This window comes from Panulirus ornatus, chromosome 20, assembly GCF_036320965.1.
Source record: "Panulirus ornatus isolate Po-2019 chromosome 20, ASM3632096v1, whole genome shotgun sequence".
Taxonomy (NCBI): domain Eukaryota; kingdom Metazoa; phylum Arthropoda; class Malacostraca; order Decapoda; family Palinuridae; genus Panulirus; species Panulirus ornatus.
In genome coordinates this window covers 62,482,644-62,503,495 of record NC_092243.1, presented here as the reverse complement: position 1 = coordinate 62,503,495, position 20,852 = coordinate 62,482,644, and the positions used below count along the sequence as shown (strand labels likewise).

The 20,852-nt window shown below is 40.9% G+C and overlaps 1 protein-coding gene across 2 annotated transcripts in view; it reads right to left on the bottom strand.

Moving 5' to 3' along the window:
* LOC139756068 (prolactin-releasing peptide receptor-like) overlaps nt 1–3,542 on the bottom strand; it is a 208,088-nt gene extending 204,546 nt beyond the window's left edge. Inside the window, exon 1 of one of the 2 annotated variants that reach the window (XM_071675080.1) lies at nt 1,710–3,542. In XM_071675080.1, coding sequence (XP_071531181.1) covers nt 1,716–3,116 — 1,401 coding nt within the window. In that variant the 5' untranslated portion in view covers nt 3,117–3,542 and the 3' untranslated portion in view covers nt 1,710–1,715. The remainder of the gene's footprint in view (nt 1–1,709) is intronic. The other variant, XM_071675079.1, reaches the window with a different exon arrangement.
* Between the last annotated feature and the right edge of the window lie 17,310 nt (nt 3,543–20,852).

Genomic DNA, 20,852 nt, shown 5'->3' with positions numbered 1-20,852 from the left:
TGATGTGATAACACGAAAGTGCACTTGGGAACTTATCGTGTTTCATTTTCAAGTGGACTCGTAGGAAAATTTTTAAGGTGTTATTTTAAATGGAGAAGGTGAAGCGTTTTAAGAGTGGGCATGGCGGTAAATGGAACCATGGAAGCGAAAGTGTCATGGGCTGGGTTCTGGCAGCAGTGAAGAATGAGTGGAAAGAGAGGCTGTTGTCTGGAAAGGCGAAATAGTATATATGAAGGTATAGTAATCCCAAGTATTATCTGAATGTGAGGCTTAGACTGTAGAGAAGTATGTGCGGAGAAGGGTAGATGTGAAGGAAATAAAATGTTTGAGGACAGTAAGTGATGAGATATTTTAATAGAAGAGTAAGAGAGGTGCGGTGATGAAAAGAATAACTGAGAGCGCTGAAATTGTTTGGACAGGTGGAGAGGAGGAGTGAAAAGAGGTGAAAGAAGGGATATACGAGTTTGAAGTGGAGGAAACAAGGGGAAGGGGAAGACTGAATTCGATTTGGAAGGATGGAGTGAAAAAGATATTGTGATTGGGACCAGAACATACAGGAGGGTAAAAGGCGTGCACGGGGTAAAGAAAATTGGAACAGTGATGTATACAGGTGTCGACGTGCTATCAGTGGACTGAACCAGGGCATGTGAAGCGGATAGGGCAAACCAAGGAAAGGTCTGTGGCGCCTAGTTATGGATAGAGGGCTAATGTTTTGGTGCTTTACGCATGACAGCTAAGGAATGCATGAGAACGCGTGCAGCCTTTCTTCATCTGTTCCTGGAGTTACCTCGCTAACGCGGAAAACAACAATCAAGTACGAGAAAGTGAGTGTTTTCTGTGTGAATATATATATGTATATATAATATTAAGACAACCCTAGGACGCACGAACTCCACACAGGAGGAGGGAAATTTGGATTCTTAAGGAGCGAGAATGTCCTTGAGATTGTGCTCGTATCTATTCTACGACGAAGACATAGCATTGCTGTAGTTTTCTTCCTCGCTTTATCATATTGATGCTCATATGGTGAATTATAGCTCTCAAGGCCACTGTCTTTTGCCAGAACCATTGGTGTATTACTAGTGTTGCTAATGATCCCATTGGAATGTGCGAGAAAATAATCTTTTTTTTTTTTTTTTTGAGGAGAAAAGGTAACTTACGAGTGCATTAAATGCAAGTTCTTGCCTATGGTATATAATATCTATATAACGTATTGTGTGTTAGATGAGGATTTACATAGATTCATGTGTCCATTCTTTTGTCGTTGTATTATATTGTGATATCTTATTAGGTTCCTTTTGAATATTCACCTGTTTCTTTAAGCATCATGTTATTTCGTTAGTTTTCTTTATATTTGTCATTAGACTCTAGTCTATGATTAAAGCTCAGATTGCTGGAACTGAAGTATTTTCGTTCTCAACTACTGGGACCTGATCTGTTGTAGTTAGATTATCAATATACTCTAGGCTTACCATATCGGAGCTCTACCTCTAGCCTTCCAGGGCTAATTATCACACGTCTGCTGTTGTACTGGAAACTCAAACTATTGAACTCGACTCGTATTTTCTTTATTCGAGATGTATATAATATGAACTCTTTAGCTCTTTGATCATTTGGCAGTCTCTAACCATTGAAGCCAACAATGCATATATCATATGTAAGAAATTCATCCCGTGTGATATCTGAATATGGACATCTTCCAGTCTTACCTGTATTCACACATACTCTGACGCCTCGCCGTTGACCAGAGGCTGGACAGCCTGGTCAGGTGTGCTGCCGTTGGTGTGCGTCGGAACCTCGATGAACGTAGTCATCGGGTGGGTCTCCACGGTGGTCGGAGACGTCATCTTGGTCGGGCTATCATGGGCGGTTGACATCTGGGGGTTGATAGACCTCACAGAGCCCCCGCCGCTGCCGCCGGGCCCTGGCTGAAGGAGGGTTTCCTGTTGGGTGTCGTTCCCGTTGCAGGTTCTCTCCGAACGCCACTGACCGACGCGGTCTGTGGAAGGCGTCTGTTGGAAGCAAGGTAGGACCAGCTGGAATTCCTTGCGGAAGTTTTCGTTGAGCCAGGCATAGAGGAAAGGGTTATAGCATGTGGAAGACATCGCCACCACGTGGGTGATGAAGAAGCACAGGTTGTAGTAACTCCACGCGCTCGCCGGTGCGTAGTAGTCCCCGACGAGGTGCACAACGTTCACGGGCAGCCATGACGTGCCGAAGATTGTCACCATCGCTATTAGCATCCGGTTCGTCCGACGCTTTCGCTCTCGATCGGCTTCCTCCTTCCTCGAGCTCTTGGTGCCTGGTTTGGCTCTGACTCGCTCATTCATGCGAATAGAGATCTTGACGTAGCAGTAGAGGATGATGATGAAGGGCACGACGAACTGCATGATAGCGGTGAACCCACTGAACACCTGCCTGATGGACTCTGAGGGCCAGAGTTCCTCGCAGTAGGATCGCTCTTGATATTCCACTTGGCTGACGTAGAGTGCGTAGGGCAGCGTCGCCGAGATGGAAAAGAGCCAGATGCTGATGATGATCAGGTAGCAGATTGAGAGACGGAGGCGTGGCCGAAATGGATATATTATCACGAAGAATCTGTCAATAGCAATGGACATGAGGGTGAGCGTCGAGACGTACACGCTAGTGCCTTGGGCCATAGTGACCAGATGACACAGTATTCTCCCAAACATCCACTCGCCCATGAAGGTGTAGAGTGGAGTGAAGGGAACAGCGAGGACACATAGCAAGATGTCTGCCAGCGCCAGGTTGGTGATGAAGTAGTTGGTCACGTTCTGCATATGTTTGTTGCGAAACACGACATAGCACACGAGGCAGTTCCCAAAGACGCCGAGCAGGAAGATCGTCATATATTCGATGTAAAATATGGCCTGGGTGGTTGGATAGGTCAGGATGTTGTACCCGTACACCGAGGTGTTTTCCCAGGCGACGGTGGTGAGGTTGTCGACCAACGTGGTGTTCTCCTGGTCAAGCAGGTGAGCGACGGACCACGTGTCGTTGAGGATATCTCCCACGGTCTCGGCAGCCGCCGAGCTGCTGCCCAGGACAGGCTCGAACACCGGACCCAGTTCCGCGGCTGAGTTGTTCATGGTCATGACTCGCACAAACACACACTTAAACAGGTTACATGATCAGAGTAGGGGGGGAAAAAAAAGATGAAAGTTTGCTTGACACTGGCAAGTAGCACGTCACTGATGCGTCGTCAACTTGCGTTAGAGTTTACCCATCACGTGCAGTCACCAGGTACGGTGGAATTGGCTGCCTCGTGCAACAGGTGTTCTTGTGTTCTCGATCTTGAAGTCTGAGTGTTGTGTACACATGACAGACACTGTTGCAGTGCCGGAGGCATGCCCAAAGCGCCGCTTGTCAATAAGAGTCAACAATCAGCTCGGGAATGAGTCGTCCTCAAGTTTCCGTTTCACGATGGGCGAGGTAGACAAGCGGCCGCGTGCAACCTTGACGCTGTCCGGCAGGCGACTGAGGCAGCTGGGTGTCAGGGCCCACCACGAGTGCTCATGCTCCACGCTGCCGCCAGACCTGTGCTGGCGGTAACGCTATACTTAACACCTAACTGCACTAGTGATGTACGGTCGGTGGTGTTAGGATACATATGAGTCTTTATTGCAGGGGAGGATATTAGATATGCTTGTTTGCGCATGCGCTTTATTGCTAGGGGTTTTAATATTTAGAATTTGCTGAATATTTTATTTTTTGATTAGTCGAAGCACGGATAATGTCAACAAAATGATAGGAAATGGATGAGCGTAATTGGATTGAGGAAATAGTAATTGATTTCTTGCCATAGCGCTATCCAAGTGTGATTGTGCTGAAAGCGATGAATGTATGGTGAACTTGTATCGATTATCAAACTAATGAATTTTGAGCACAGCATTTCTCATAAGTTTGAGATTTAAAAAAAATTTAATTGGTGATACTGGGATAGAAATTTCATGCAAAACGAAGCAAAGCGAGCGAGGTCAGTCAAGTCTGGTGTGCGCGCGTTTGTGCGAGATTTCCGTTAGAAGCAACTCCATTATGCCACCGGTCAGACAGACGTCATACTAGAATGCTCGGTGACCGCCCCACCGCCACTGTTTCCCGAAGCACCAGGCGTATCTGCGCCAAGTCTGTCGCCACAGTGTCTTACTGCACGAAGTATGAGGGAACCAACGCTCTCGGTACCATGTCTGGAAGCATTAGTTCAGTTGATCACAAGACTCCCTGTCTCCAAGGATCCTGTCACCAGACCGCTTCACAAAAGTATAGACGTTGAAAACTCCATCTCCACAAGAGTTTCGAACGAAGTGATTAAGATTTCTTGTGGCTATAAAGACACTTTATACTGAACTTCGAAGACTTGGGGTGAATATTCCTGAAGGCGGTATATGTAGGTCTGCGAAAATGCCAGTTAGCTTTCTCCCGAGCTGAAGAAATAAAAGTAAGGCATTAAATCCTTCCTTTCACATTAGTTTAAAAAAAGATCGATTATCATTTCATCAAGTAAAGAATAACTGCACAAAGTCGTTTGTTTTGTGACTTTGAATCATTTTTTCAACCATTAGGTGTATTTAATGTCTAGCTTATTTTCTAACGTGTTCATCAGGTCATTTGTGAGCTAGAACCTTTTATGAGGTCCTGCAACTTTAGGCCAGCAGTCTTTAAGCAACGAAGTCATTCTCGGAGGAAAAGATTCTTTGAAGAGAGAGTGTGCTCGTTTTCAGCCACTGACGAAAATGCATGAACACTTTTTCATACCTGATCGCAGTTTCCCGAGATGGCGATGTAACGCCAGGAACAGACGTCAAACGGCCGCATTCGCTGGCATCCATTCTCTGTCGTGTGTAAAGAACCAAAACCACAGCTCCCTATCCACAATAGGCCCCACAATCCTTCCCATGGTTTACCCCACGTCAGCCCCAGTATATCGTATCGCTCCAAGTTACTTCTTCCCTTGTAAGCACTTCACCCTCCTGCATGTTCAGGGCCCGATCGCTCAAAATTCGCCCACACTCCATCTGTCTCTCTCTTTCTATATATAGTTTTGTGGGGCCTGGATGTGGAAAGGGAGCTGTGGTTTCGGTGCATTATACATATCAGCTAGAAACTGAGTGTGAACGAATGTGACCTTTGCTGTCTTTTCTTAGCGCTACCTCGCGCACGTGCAGGGGGAGGGGGTTGTCATTTCATGTTTGGCGGGTTGGCGACGGGAATGAATAAAGGCAGCAAGTATGAATTATGTACGTGTGTATATATATATGTCTGTGTATGTATATATATATATATATATATATATATATATATATGTATACGTTAAAATGTATAGGTATGAGTGTGTGGACGTGTATGTATATACATGGATGTGGGTGGGTTGGGCCATTCTTTCGTTTGTTAACTTGTGCTACCTCGCTAACGCGGGAGACAAAGTATGATAGATATATAGATAGATAAATAGATAGATAGATAAACTCACTCGCGATATTTACAAACTCAACCTACAGGTGGCAACACCATGAGCGAGAAGTCTCTTTTATGAGGTTGTATCTATGATAGCAGATGAAAAGTACAGCGTTGCTGAGGAACCTCCTGTGCCAAAGCTTTCCACTTTATCCCACTCCCGCAGCCCCGCTTGGAGTCTCGAGAGCTCCATAGAAGATGCATCATACACACATATATGTGTATTTCTATATACATATCCATTGATCTTTATGAAAGTATGATAAATATCAGTCCTTTACCAAGAACACTCGTTTCTCCTACAGTAGACAGAGTAATAAACATCGAGTCCATTAGCATATCAAAGGCAAAGAGGATGACTGTAATAATTTCAGAGTTGATCCCCGAGAGAGACGTGTTGATAGTGTCAATATGAAGGATATTTTGCCAACTAAAAGCTGGCATATCTACCCTCGCTTCCCGTCGAGATTTGGGAGCAACCTGTCTCTGAGTATTCTATGGTACGTTTAGGTCGTTGGCATAGACAGAGGGAGGGAACGAACCCGAGCCAATACACGGAGGAACAACACCACCAGCTGCCTGACCCCGTTTCTAGACGGGTCCAGTTCGCTGCCTCCACTTGATAGGCCGGACTTAGTACGGTCTCTTGTACTCGGCCGCGCGGAGATGGAGTCTCCTGTACTTAACCGGGAGTAGGGTAGAAAGGGGCCACAGCACAGTCTCCCACTTGACGGAAATACCACAGCACTTGTGAAATAGTTCAAGTTCTTTGTGATGTTTGGTATTATATATGTATGTATAATATATATATATATATATATATATATATATATATATATATATATATATATATATATATATATATATATATATATATATATATATATATATATATGTGTATATATATATATATATATATATATATATATATATATATATATATATATATATATATATATATATATAAACACACAAAGAAACTCCTTAAGGAAGAGTAAACGCGAGAATCCTGAGCGCTTTCGTGTATTATCACTCAGAGTACTGGTTATAGAAAAAGAAAATGCATAAAACACGCATGCATTGTATGTATTTTCTATATTGTACATCTTTTCTCTCTGTAACTAGTCCTATTACGAAGTGGTAATACACGAAAGAGCTCGGGATTCTCGTGCTTCCTTTTCCTAGAGGCGTTCCTGCATTTACGAAGTCCCATGTTATAAAGCCGATACGATGTGAGCAAAAGCATACCCCAAATCGAGGCCCGTTTGGTTTAAAAGGCATTAGAGTCTGGAAATAAGAATAATATGATAGAAGGGTTCAGTGTCGGCTTTGTTGGTGTCCCGAACCTTACAAGCTACAAACTTGATAGGAAGCGAGTAAGAGACGAGGAAGATAACTCCACCACTTTGCTGTACGAGAGCAGCGGCCGAAGTGGTACCTGCGTAACAGTTTCAGGAAAGGAACATCACGAAGTAAAGGGAAGTGGTGGTCTAAGAGGGTTCATAACAGGGACACAGATAAGGTTGAAGGTATTCAATTCCACTCTGCAAAACTCCTCCTTAGGATAAATAAGGCCCCTGTCGCCGATGATGACCTGCTTCTCGGAAGAATAAAAATATCTCTCCATGTATGTAAGAATTTCTTTGATCTGGGAAGCACTTTTTTTTTAATGTATATTTTACCTTCTCCCTCTAGAGACCTTTGAATCTTTATGAAGCTCCTGCAGCGCTCAGAAAGCCGGCCGCGTCCACCGGGTAGGACCATAGGTTAATAAAGTTTCGTGTTGATATGTGTGCGTGTCTGTAGGGACACTGTATTCATTGTGGTAGTTATCCTAGAGCCAGTTTGAGTCGTGTTGATACCCTAGACCTTTCTAAAGGTTCCCTCAGTTTAAGGCTGCGCTGCTTCCAGTAGCCGGGAAATGAAGACTCCTTTGAAATGAGATAATGTTAACATTGTATTCCCAGAGATAAAGCCATGCAAAAGGCGACTTAACTCTCGTAGCATAACCTTCAGCAGCTGGAGTCCGGTAACACACGCACACACACCTGCCCAAGAACAACTAGGGACATAAGCAATTGCCGACAGGATAAATAAGGCCCCTGTCGCCGATGATGACCTGCTTCTCGGAAGAATAAAAATATCTCTCCATGTATGTAAGAATTTCTTTGATCTGGGAAGCACTTTTTTTTTAATGTATATTTTACCTTCTCCCTCTAGAGACCTTTGAATCTTTATGAAGCTCCTGCAGCGCTCAGAAAGCCGGCCGCGTCCACCGGGTAGGACCATAGGTTAATAAAGTTTCGTGTTGATATGTGTGCGTGTCTGTAGGGACACTGTATTCATTGTGGTAGTTATCCTAGAGCCAGTTTGAGTCGTGTTGATACCCTAGACCTTTCTAAAGGTTCCCTCAGTTTAAGGCTGCGCTGCTTCCAGTAGCCGGGAAATGAAGACTCCTTTGAAATGAGATAATGTTAACATTGTATTCCCAGAGATAAAGCCATGCAAAAGGCGACTTAACTCTCGTAGCATAACCTTCAGCAGCTGGAGTCCGGTAACACACGCACACACACCTGCCCAAGAACAACTAGGGACATAAGCAATTGCCGACCCCCCAACAGAGGAACAAGCAAAGCTGTCGTTCTCCAGCTCTGGTCTGCTATATCCGTCGTGGAACTTTTAATAATGATCTCTTCAGTCTCCAGGATGTGCTTAGTCTAGCATGGGGGATGGGGGAGGGGGGTGTTATTTGCCTTTAGCTTAAGATTATATTCATTATCGCCAAGTAACGTAAAGGTCACTTGCATTTTATGTGTGCTCGACTTTGTACCATCTGTTAGCGTTAGACATTCAAGGTTAGCTAACGTAATTTCATAAACGTAAGAATCTATATTTGCAGGATGGACTGTGTGGCTTCGGGAGCGTTGATCTCGTATATATATATTCATATACATTCCAGGTGAAAATAGTAAATCTTATAGCATATATTATAGATTGTATTTTATACAATCTCTAGGTTGATTACTGTAATACATAATGTGTTAAGGAGAGAGAGGTAACTGTGGTTGATTATGAAATACGTCACTGTATGATGAGGTACAACGATTAAGATTGAGGGAAATTAATCATTATCTTTTAAGAAATACAATGGTTATCATGAAGGTTACAATTCCTTGCACTGGATAATGGGGTCACAATAAGTGGTACATTCGTTCGAAGTAATGGAAAGTATATTTTTTTTTACTTAAAAATTTTGCGACCTAGGATTGACCGTTGCTAGTGTGTGTGTGTGTGTGTGTGTGCGTTTATATAATATATAATATAATTTTTTTTCTGAAAAAATCCTGGATTGTGTTTTCCCTCCCGCATCTACCAGCCATTCTTAAAAGATAATCATAGACACACGAACTTGTCCAGAAGTGAGAAGGAAACATTGCACAGGGATTTTGATGCTCATTCTACAGCAGTTGTCTGTAATGCTTTTAAGATCTCGTCCAGCTAATGGTGTTTAAACAAGGATGATGTTATTGTGTTGGTTGTTAGGGAGCGCTATCGTAGACGAATGCAGTAGTTCGTGGTTGCAAGTGATTTTGGTCATACATTAGTGTGCTTTTAGAGGAAGAGTTGCCCTTCATATGCAATAACGAAGCAAAGAATGCCATCCTATATTCACATGGCACGTTTGATACGTAAATAAAGAGAATTAATGAGGCCTAGCAGTTACGTTCGATTTATCTTTGTCATTCAGCTCTATACACATTTCGTAGAATTCTTACCAAAAAAAAAAGTCTCAACCAATCGTAACAAAACAAAAATACATATAAAAAAGGTTGTACCAGAGAACTGTAATATGATCATCACGACAGACTTTGAACTACAGCGTAACCACAGTAGAATCTGTAACTGACGAACGTGGAATTACATTGTATCACAGTGTTTATCCAGATTCTTAAGAGATGCAATTTGCAGCGACAAGTTTGATCTGCACAACCGTAATCTTTCACAGCACAGCCCGAAGCTATTGTGCTTGTGGTAAACGGCAACCAGTCGGACCATAACCATAAAATGTTGTAGAAACTTAGCAGACACTTCTATGGTAGCTACAATCACTCTCAGAAAGATCATTCGAGCTGAGATTTCAAGGCTACAATCATTCATAGGATGAAGATCCGAGAAAGACTTTAGAATGAGAGAACTCGTTAGAAAATGTTGTGATTTCTTTCAGATTAACACTACAATAAAAATGATCTTTAACAAATCACCAGCACTCAAGATAACATTTCTTCGTCACAACAATAAGCTGAGAAATCACAGTATGGGTACAACCTAGAGTAACTCTAGTTCCAACCAGTGATAACCAAACCACAACACATCATAGCCCAAGAAAAAGAAACGTAATAGAATTGCATAAAAAAGAATAAGTTGTAGGAAAAGCCATACACATCATAGCCCAAGAAAAAGAAACGTAATAGAATTGCATAAAAAAAAAAATAAGTTGTAGGAAAATCCATATCAACAGGTACGGTCAGTCGGAGCCAAACTTCATCACAACAAAATCTATAACCAGTGACAGGAAATGTACACATGAAGGAAAATATGATACTCGAGACGGAGATACAATACGTCACACAGGAACCACGATTATACACGCCCAAGGTACGACATATCGCGGGGAATACCGCTGCTAAATCACAACCAAACATAGAATACCAGAACTACGACATTGTGAAAATCACAACCAGTTGCGACAGGAGTGTAGATTGTGAAAATCACAAACAATAAAAGTCACAATGTCACAGTAATAGAAAACTGCGAATCTGGTCACAGCAGAAGCAAAAACACGTCCCAAACGAAATCGGGGCCAAAACCGAACCACGACACAACGCCACTAAAAAATAAAAGAGTACGACTTGTTAGAACCAGGACTTACAACAGGTCACATCTGAAACCTACAACAATAACAACTCTCTCCCAACAGACGAATAAAGGAATATCCTGTGAATTGAAAATCCCGAACATTTGTAACACAATTTCGTCCAATATAAAGAAATTGATTTGGAAAATATAAACCACAGAAATTGCCAATAACTCCAACACCACAGCTGATAGAAAGACTTGGATCTCTCTCTCTCTCTCTCTCTCTCTCTCTCTCTCTCTCTCTCTCTCTCTCTCTCTCTCTCTCTCTCTCTCTCTCTCTCTGGCCTTCCTTGTTCAGGCCAGATACCGAAACGGATTATATACGTATATTTTCAGTTTGCATCTTGTATACATATATCAATACGTTCAACTATCCATTTTTTTTTTCATTTTAAACTCGCGAAATGCTGTTCTTGCTAATTGAAATTCCACTGTGTATTAGCGGCGTACAAAAACTATTTTTGTTCATTACCCAAACGGAAAAAATCCCGTTTCTTTATTTTGTTGGCTACATTTTTGATTCTGAAATTACCATGCATTCATTTTTTATCTTCATTTTCGTAATATATTTGCAAATGGGATCAAGTCTAAGCAATTTACATGTCAATGAATTTAGGGAAGTTATAAATGACTCTCTTGATGAATGTGAATGGAGTTTATATAAATTTCAAAGGATGTTAAATGAGTTTCTTTAGGGGAAAAATATGCATTTCTACATCTGTTTCTGTGGGGTTTTTTTTTCAAATGCATTCAGAAACTTCAAAATCCCTCCCAGGGAATTGGGTTGCCTCTGAGTGAGAAATAGATGTTCATAAAAAGTTATTGATGACCAAGTTTACGTTACTTTAAAGAAATTGGTTCAGATATTCATATATCCATTCAGGACCTTTGTGTCGATCTCGTATGACACTCGATGTACTTCGTTAACCACATCTTAAAAAGAGACTTCGGATATTGGGGTGGAAAAAGAGTGCAACGTATTGGAGGCAGCAACAGACTGTTCGGTCATTTCTGAGCTGATAGTGAAAGAGATCAGAGATAAGAGCAGTCAAGCGCACAGATGACCTAAGCAGAAATACCTATAAAGTCTTTTGGGTTAATACGAAAGTGAGTGTGTCGCTCGTGGGCTTGAAGCAAAGTATTTGTGGTGTGATGTGCAGCTTCTCTACTGTTATGCATAGAGTATGTTAAATCCTACTGGAAGAAAAGTAGATGCTTCGATTGAGTGTCAAAGCCTTTAATGAATTTGAATAAATATCAATCACTTTTTTTTTCTTTTTCTAGGTAATATATCTAGCTACGAAACTTTGCATTCTGATGTCTTTATTTTTTTGAGCTATGCGTTATTTTTCATATTTAGATCATTACTTATTATCACTCTAAAGTTTCTTCTTGTTTATATTCTTTATTGATAATGCTATCGCCGAGAAATTATTCATTACTTTGCCCAGGATTCGAACCCATGCGGACCTTACCTTTGATGGGCCCGTGATGACTCATGGTAAGTAACTCTTACCACTACACCACGGAGGCCTGTGTGTGTTCTTGAGACTATATAATGATAAACGAGTTTAGGAGAGGTGTTGACTGGCGTTTGTTTGTAAATACAACACACATGCTCACCAAACAAGGTGATCTAATATTTCGCATCAACGTCTTGATTAATGATGAATACAGGAGAAAGAGATGTTACGGTTGCATCATTTTCTGCGTTATGTTACAGCCGGTATCTGTCACACAAAAGCGTACGTTAAAACAAGTATGATCATCTAGTAGTATACATAATTGCTACTGTGTGTCACACAGAAGCATGTATGATAGCCAGTTATAGAATGGGCGTTTGTCACCGTCTATCTGTGTTGCATAAAGGTTGATGTTGAAGCCAGCATTATCGTGTATTTGTATGTCTATTATTGCTAATGTCTATCGCATAAAGTATGTTTAGTCTGTTATAAGCAGGCGTTATGATCATTATCCCTCAGACACATACGTTAATAACATTTATGTCTGTTCTGAATGCTTCAGTAGTGGCATTCCAGAGTTCATCCCTCGCTTTCAGTAACTTTCTGAAGTTGTAGGGAGAGAGGATAAGGGTCCGTATCTGGCGCACTGGGTCTTATCTGACTGCACTTCGTGGCAACCACAAGCATTTGCCTCCGTTGCTGACTCACTCCTCCATCCCCGTCTGTCCCCATTGTTTACGAGTCGTCTTTATTGCCTTTGTGCCCCGCAAGCATCTAGTGTATCAAGCACGTGCATCTCGGTCCGTACAATAACTTTTTCCTGTGTCTCCTTTACAAGATAACTTTCGTACGTACTGAAAATATTATCTCCTCTGATGTCTTAATTCATCTCCATGCACGTAGATGAGACTTCTGCGATGTCATACGAGTATTGTTGCTGACGCTTTTACCTGCGTATACCAACTATTCTAAGCCCTGAGTAAACAGCTCCAGCAGGAAGCAGAGGCCACACCATTAAGCTTCTCATGACGCCTCATCACCAACAAATGAAGCGAAGGGAAAGTCATCCCAACAAGTGGGTGGTTTGTTTATATTTACTGCCGCCGTGATTGAGAGGCAGTGGAAGAGAGAGGGTTGTTAGGTGGACAAGATGGGAGACTGGAAGGGGAAAGTGGATATGTAGCACTTAATGGAGTTGTTACGAAGGGTTAAGAATATATTTTGTCTAATACCGAGGCTGAGGGGCTGTGTACCTGTACGAAGAGAGCGAAAATTGTGTTTTATAAGTGGTTGCAATGTGGTAGTGTTCAGACTGTGGTTCGTCCTTGGCTATGGTGCCTAAGGGGAAGCGGTAAAGGAATCGGAAACGATGTTGGAGAGTTAGGTCTTAGTAGAGGGAGCTGGAGTTTGGTGAACATTTCAGACATATATTAGTGAAAAATATACCCGTTTATTAGTGTCGCAATTACTATTGTTGTAATATTTAGGAAGTTCTTGATTACATGAGTTTGTATGAGAAAGACAGACAACAAGAGGCCTGATTGGCCCACGACTGGGTTTTATGAAAAAATTGGAAGTGAGGGAGTATAGTCCTGTATATGAGTGGTAAATGGGGTTATAAGTGATAATCATATAAAATGATAAGGTTTCGGATAGTATTAAAAGGAGAGAATGTGTGCCCAGGATATCGTAACACTCTTAGTATGAACAGTGATCGCTGTGTGTGAGGTTGGCGCTACGTGACGAGACTTTGGATGCTATACAGGTTTAGAATAAGCTGCGCCACAGATCAAAATCGTCATAATATGAATTATACACACACAAGACCACAGATCTACGAGGCGTTCGCTGCACAGATAAAAAAAGATTTTTCTGTTAGTGATGATCTACACATAAGGACACAGATCTTCGAGGCGTTCGCTGCATAGATATAAAATATTTTGTGTGATTATCTACCTCAAGTTATGTCTTTCAAACTCTCTTAAAGCTTTGTTTCCACTGAACCATAAATCTCGTATTGTAGAGCAGGCTAGTCGAGTTAGAATAAGCAAAACTAAGCCATGGTAATGACACGTCAAAGATGGGACACAAGACTATGCAATGTAGTCCAGATTGATCAATATGCAGTGAACGAGGATTAAAGCACTCGGTCTGAACAGTAAAATTCCCTCAGTCAATAATCAGAATGTAGTCTTTTGAGGCACTTGCACTGAGCAATAAACATACTTTGATCAGCATTCAGTATATATGCAGTGTTGAAGCACTCGTACCGAGCACTATACTTTACATGATGCCCCTTAGAAATATGCTTTACACATCATGTTATGCTGTAATTCTGGCGATGTTCGATTTACTATTGGACAAGTAGAGAGACTGTTAGGCAAGGAGAGACGTTGTTCCCCTAGTGATATATCCATTCCTATTTGTAGTTCTAGTGTAAGTGTGTTCTTTGTAGTGTCCACTCGTGTCCCTGTGTATTCTGTAGATCCCAGCGAGATAAAGTATAGATGCCCCAGGTTGAATGATGTGCATTTTTTTTTTTTCGCAACACATCCAATGTCGTTTATACTTTTTTTTACTGGTTCATCAAGCCGTTGTTTTAGATTAGAAATTTCATTTAGTCTTGCCTCCATATTTTGGTGCATATAAATGATTATTAGAACTAACTCTTTAACTATTTCAGATGAATGCTGGGGGGAAGGACTTCGTTTCCTGGAACCTGCAGAGTGGAGAACGTAAGTACCCGTTATAGAATTGATTTTCTTTAGGTGTGGTTGAAGGTTTCAATAAGAGACTTGTCTATTTCATGCTTAAGCTTATATTCGATGATTCAAATCTCTTTCTGAGATTACGGTAAAAAATGTAAAATTAGTTTTGCCCTCATTAGTTATCCCTTGTCGTTTTACTCCCCATTCGTTATCCCATGGTACACTTGGATTGAAAGCTTTCGAAAAATGTTTCAGAAGTGACGTTTAATGAGATGGTGATACACATTGGGTGCTAAGCTTCTCATTCATTCGGGACCACACGAAGAAGCTTCCGCCAATTAAGTCGAACTCTCTCTTCAATACACTTGTGCTTTCATTCCGACCCCAGTTGGCCTGCCGTCCAATTTTTTTTCTTTTTTTCGGAGGTAAACTTCGACCACGTTTTGTTGTTCTCCTCCTCCTCCTCCAGCTCTTTTCAAGCAATCGCGTGGGTTGCTTTCAAGGGGTTTCACGGTACGACTTGAATGAGAGTCTTCGGGTGACTGAACTCTCGCATCTATATTATATCACCATGGCGACAGTACGAAATCAGAGCGATGCTGGTGGGGGGAAAAAAAAGAAAGAAAAAAAGAGGTTTATAATAGTCTCATTAATTATCTCGACGTGGTATATTTATGCCGTGAAATATTTTCGGTTATTGGTCTGACTTTCACGAAGCATCATTGCAATCGGGTCAGATGTTGAAGTGGGAACGTGATTTTGCCCCGTGAAACTTGTTACCTTCTCCGGAATCCCCTTTTTTTTTCTCTCTTTGAAGAGGACTTTGAAGAAGACTGTGGTCTTAGATTTGGTTTGATGGAAGTTCCCATGATTGGCAGTGAGGAGAGATGGTTTCGGTACGTACGGTACAGCCAGGCTTTCCTCCACGTGTGTCTTTCTAGATGATTTATCTTTCCATTCTTGCATATATTAGTTGTATTAGTTGTATTCATAGGTTCTGTGATGGATCTCGCGACGAACAAGCATATAGGCATACCAGTTTGCTACAACGTAAAAAGCTTACTTTAAATAAGATTCGTTGTTTATCATTGAGCGAAATCGTGTATGGTTTTGAAGCCTCGTCTTGTTGCTCGGCCTTATGTCGTGTGTTGATATGGGCCATAGATATAATGACAATGTATGTGGACCTAACATTTACCTTTACACCTGAAGATGTGTTAAAGATTTCTGTGGTTGATGGATATAGTTTTTTTGACGGCTTTAACGACCATAGCTGTTGATAGATCTATAGCCCAGCCAACTACCCAGTTAGTCTAATATTAGTTTATTACATCCATGATTGTTCGTGACTTTGTTCATTTGATTTAAAAGAAAATGGTTTGGCTCTATTGTCGTGGTCGGCAATGAAATTATCGCATTTATTCATGATAATTCTTTAATAGTAGGTTTCGTAACCATTTATTTGGTATCTTGATATGTTCAGTGGTGGTTCTGATCACTGATTTATATATGCCTTAAAACGTGTGTTCTGCACGGACTTGTGTATGTAGCGCCCTGTGTAGAGAGGTATGTAGGGTGATTATATATATATATATATATATATATATATATATATATATAATTTTTTTTTTTCAAAAGAACAGAGAAGGGGGCCAGGTGAGGATATTCCCTCAAAGGCCCAGTCCTCTTTTCCTAATGCTACCTCGCTAATGCGGGAAATGGCGAATAGTATGAAAAAAAAAAAAAAAAAAAATATATATATATATATATATATATATATATATATATATATATATATATATATATATATATATATATATATATATATATAAGACTTGATACAGAAACGTGCGTTCCTTTGTGTGTGTGTGTGCGACCACTGTTAGCCATTGAGGGTTCATCCTTTGATCTGTGAACCAATCCTTTTATCAGGATCAATAAAGAAAACAGTGAAGTGCCCCGATGCACTACAAGGTCACCCGCCCACTACCAACGGTGTGTTTTACCTTGATGAAATTTAAGAAGACACACAGGATATTTGGTCACATATAGAGAATATGATATACAGGACAATACTTAAGTCAGAGAGAAGTTAACGTTTCGTTAAAATGAGATATACTCCCGTAAGCCACTGAATATATTATATATATATATATATATATATATATATATATATTATATCATGAAGTCATGACATGCAATAGCTTTCTTCATCATAGTCTGTCATTATCTTTATGACGCACGTAACCGAGAATTCCCAGATCTTCATCACAGAACTTTGACGCCTCAGACCAGCCTGGGCAGCACACCTCCTCCCCAAGCTGCCTGAAGTAGCCTCTTGCTCGGGCGATGATCTTTGACACAACCCTCTAACTCGTAACTACAGTGGGAGGCGCTCCCCATGAAGTTCAATGAACTTTATGCAAATTGTTTCGCGTAAAAGGAGCGAATCTTCCCGGCAGGTTTGTTTGTGAATATATAAACGGGTGAGGGAATGGTCTTTGTTAGGCTAGCTCCTGATTCACGAATATTCTGAATGTATAATTCACTGTAGTCTTTTACCTAAAGTATAGTGAATTTCGTATATTTATCAGTATTTTGGGAAATTCGTGAAGATGTATTATTAATTTTGTAATATATTATATATAAATGGATATGTGCTGGAGATGGGATGTTTGAGGACAATATGTGGTGAGGTGGTTTGATCGAGTAAGTAATAATAGGGTAAGAGAGATGTGTGGTAATAAAAAGTGTGGTTGAGAGAGCAGAAGAGGGTGTTTTGAAATGGTTTGGTCACATGGAGAGAATGAGTGAGGAAAGATTGACCAAGAGGATATATGTGTCAGAGGTGGAGGGAACGAGGAGAAGTGGGAGACCAAATTGGAGGTGGAAAGATGGAGTGAAAAAGATTTTGTGTGATCGGGGCCTGAACATGCAGGAGGGTGAAAGGCGGGCAAGGAATAGAGTGAATTGGATCGATGTGGTATACCGGGTTGACGTGCTGTCAGTGGATTGAATCAGGGCATGTGAAGCGTCTGGGGTAAACCATGGAAAGTTGTGTGGGGCCTGGATGTGGAAAGGGAGCTGTGGTTTCGGGCATTATTGCGTGACAGCTGGAGACTGAGTGTGAACGAATGGGGCCTTTGTTGTCTTTTCCTAGTGCTACCTCGCACACATGAGGAGGGAGGGGGATGGTATTCCATGTGTGGCGAGGTGGCGATGGGAATGAATAGGGGCAGACAGTGTGAATTGTGTGCATGGGTATATATGTATGTGTCTGTGTGTGTATATATATATGTGTACATTGAGATGTATAGGTATATATCTTTGCGTGTGTGGGCGTGTGTGTGTGTACATTGTGTATGGGGGTGGGTTGTGCCATTTCTTTCGTCTGTTTCCTTGCGCTACCTTGCAAACGCGGGAGACAGCGACAAAGCAAAATAAATGATAAATAAATATATATATATATATATATATATATATATATATATATATATATATATATACGTTGAGATGTATAGGTATGTATATTTGCGTGTGTGGACGTATGTATATACATGTGGGTGGGGTGGGCCATTCTTTCGTCTTTTTCCTTGCGCTACTTCGCTAACGCGGGAGACAGCGACAAAGCAAAATAATAATGATGATAATAATAAATGTAAAGTGTGCCTGTGTACATAAATATCTTCCAACTACAATAAAGTTTTATTGTAAATTTTTTAGATATATTACGCGAGTCATCGTTTTTATGCAATGTACGGGAGAAACAAGACGTTAAGTCGCCCTTGGCTAGCGAACAGCGGTAATCCCAGGGCGAAATGCGTGCCAAATTCTCCGGCAGCTGGCATGCGCCGCCCCATTGTTTCACCACATTTAAATGTTTTATAAGTCCCTCATCCTTGTATGCTTACGCCAAAAGGAACTCCAAGCATGTTTCTAAAAACGATAAGGGGGGACAACTCTTGTTGATATTTGACTGCAGACACACGCATTACGTGCTTCCGTGTATAGAAACATAGGTGGACTGTTAGGAATAAGGATACGAAACAAGAGAATAATCATGTCAACGTCTGAAATAATTAATAATGATTAAATGTATCAAAGTATAATCATTACACATTGTACAGAGAACTTGTAAAAGTTATGAATGATATGTCTTGACTGGCTGTGTGACTGGCTGTTGCAAAATGGTGTTTGTATTGATCGAGTGATTCAGAATCATAATATATAATAAGAACAAATTATATAACAGCTGAACATCATCGGTTAACGTACGTGTGTGTGTGTGTGTGTGTGTGTGTGTGTGTGTGTGTGATTACTATTTGTTTGTTACAGGGAGAGAGTTACAGACTTGTTGCCCCGCCTCTTAACCTTGTGTACATGTACTGCGTGTGTGTGTGTGTGTGTGTGTGTATGTGTGTGTGTGTCTGATTACCATTTGTTTGTTACAGGGAGAGAGTTACACACTTTTGTCCCGTCTTTTAACCTTGTGTATATGTATTGTGTGTGTGTGTGCTTTTGTGATACTTTGAAAGTTACGATTAGTATTTAAGGTAAGATATCTAACATGTGACTTATGGTATATATGTTTACTACAGCCTTTTAGAAGTCCAGTGGTAACTGCGGGTTTTATAGGTCAGACGCAACACCTGGCTGGCAATGAATGTGCAGATCGCTTTACCACCAGCGAGGGATCGGTTGATATCTATTTACTGCCAGTCCCGCTGGTGAAGTTGTCATACAGCGCGGGAGGCAGGAGAAGGGTGTTGGCCTTACTCTGTGACTCTTAGTTTCTTCTGGGTAATGTATTGCATCGCCACCACCACAAAGCGGAGTACCGCAAAAAAAAAAATACAATATAAATCGCTTGAACGTCTTCACAGAGAACGCCACGGTTGTTCCCCGGAATAAATTAGCTGTAAATGTTTTCATTCTCTCCACAAAGAATGGCATTACTCGTCCTTAGACTAACTGCTTCCATAATTGATTAGACGTGAATGTTTTCTTATAATATTTCTTCAGCTGACACCTTCGCAGAGGACAATATGAATTCTCTCCTGGGTAAACTGATTTCGGGTTTAATTAGATGTTACATTTGGTATTTATTTTGCCTGTGTGTGTGTACACGTGTGCGTTAAACGCTAGTCCTAATGGTGATGAAATGGTCAGATTTACATAATATAACCACATAAACATTTTGTAAATATGCCTTGGCTAAAATGATTCTTCTTTCTCAATGCTAAAATGCATTGGTATTCGTGGATCTTTAATCTGAAACATAGGCCTTAAATAAGAGTAAAGAGAGGAAATGGAAAAATATTTGAGCTCTGACGAAGAGGAAAACCTATATGATTTCTACATAGTATTCGGTCGTAGACCATTAGCAAAGGCACGAGAATATGAAAAGTCCTAAAGCTTAGAGGTGTAAGAGAAAAGGAAGATGTCGCAGCCGCCGATGGCCACAAAGTAAACATGTGACGTAGTTAGTGGTCTGCCTATTATTGCATGGTCTAGTTTATGGCATGACTGATATGCAACCAACCAACCAGACTCCGGTAGGAGAGACCATGGTAACGTCTTTATGTGAGGGAAAGAGAACCAACACAGATGCATTAGTAGTTGAGCAGATGGATATGCTCGATCTTGGATAAAAAAAATTTACAGTATCATTTACACACCTTCACTAGCGCAGTTCTATTTTTTTTTTTTTTAAGTCTTTAAAACGGCTCCACCTTCCTTTTTTCTCTTTTGATTAAACCAGATTTTGTTTAAGTTTCTGGAAACATGTCAAACTATCTCTAAGTAGTTCGTTTTCTGTCCTTTTGGTGGAGTTCTTCTCACATGCCTATGTCTGTTATTCTGTTTATCGTCTTTTGTAGATATGATGAATAACAACTCCATGTTAACGTAAAGTATTTAAAACATTTATTTTAAGACTGAATGATAAAGAAAATATTGATTTAATAGACCAGTTAACCATCTGGAAAAGTAGTACGTGTTAGGCTATATTCCCAGAGCCAACGTAATTTCAACTTGACGCTCCAACATGACCACCTTTCATGGCGGAACTTTATCACAGTTGGTCTTAACGATGGCTGAATACGTCTTGCTCTTTATTTATGGTCGTCTGTTTAAAGGCGCCTCTAATGGTATCTCTTATAGGTGAGAGCTTCTGTCGTCACTGCCTCTGAACACTGGAGCAAGTTACGACTCCGAGGCCGTCTACAGCTCGCTTAAGACTGGGTGATTTGGCTTTTATCAACCACTCTCAACACTCGCTCAGAACGAC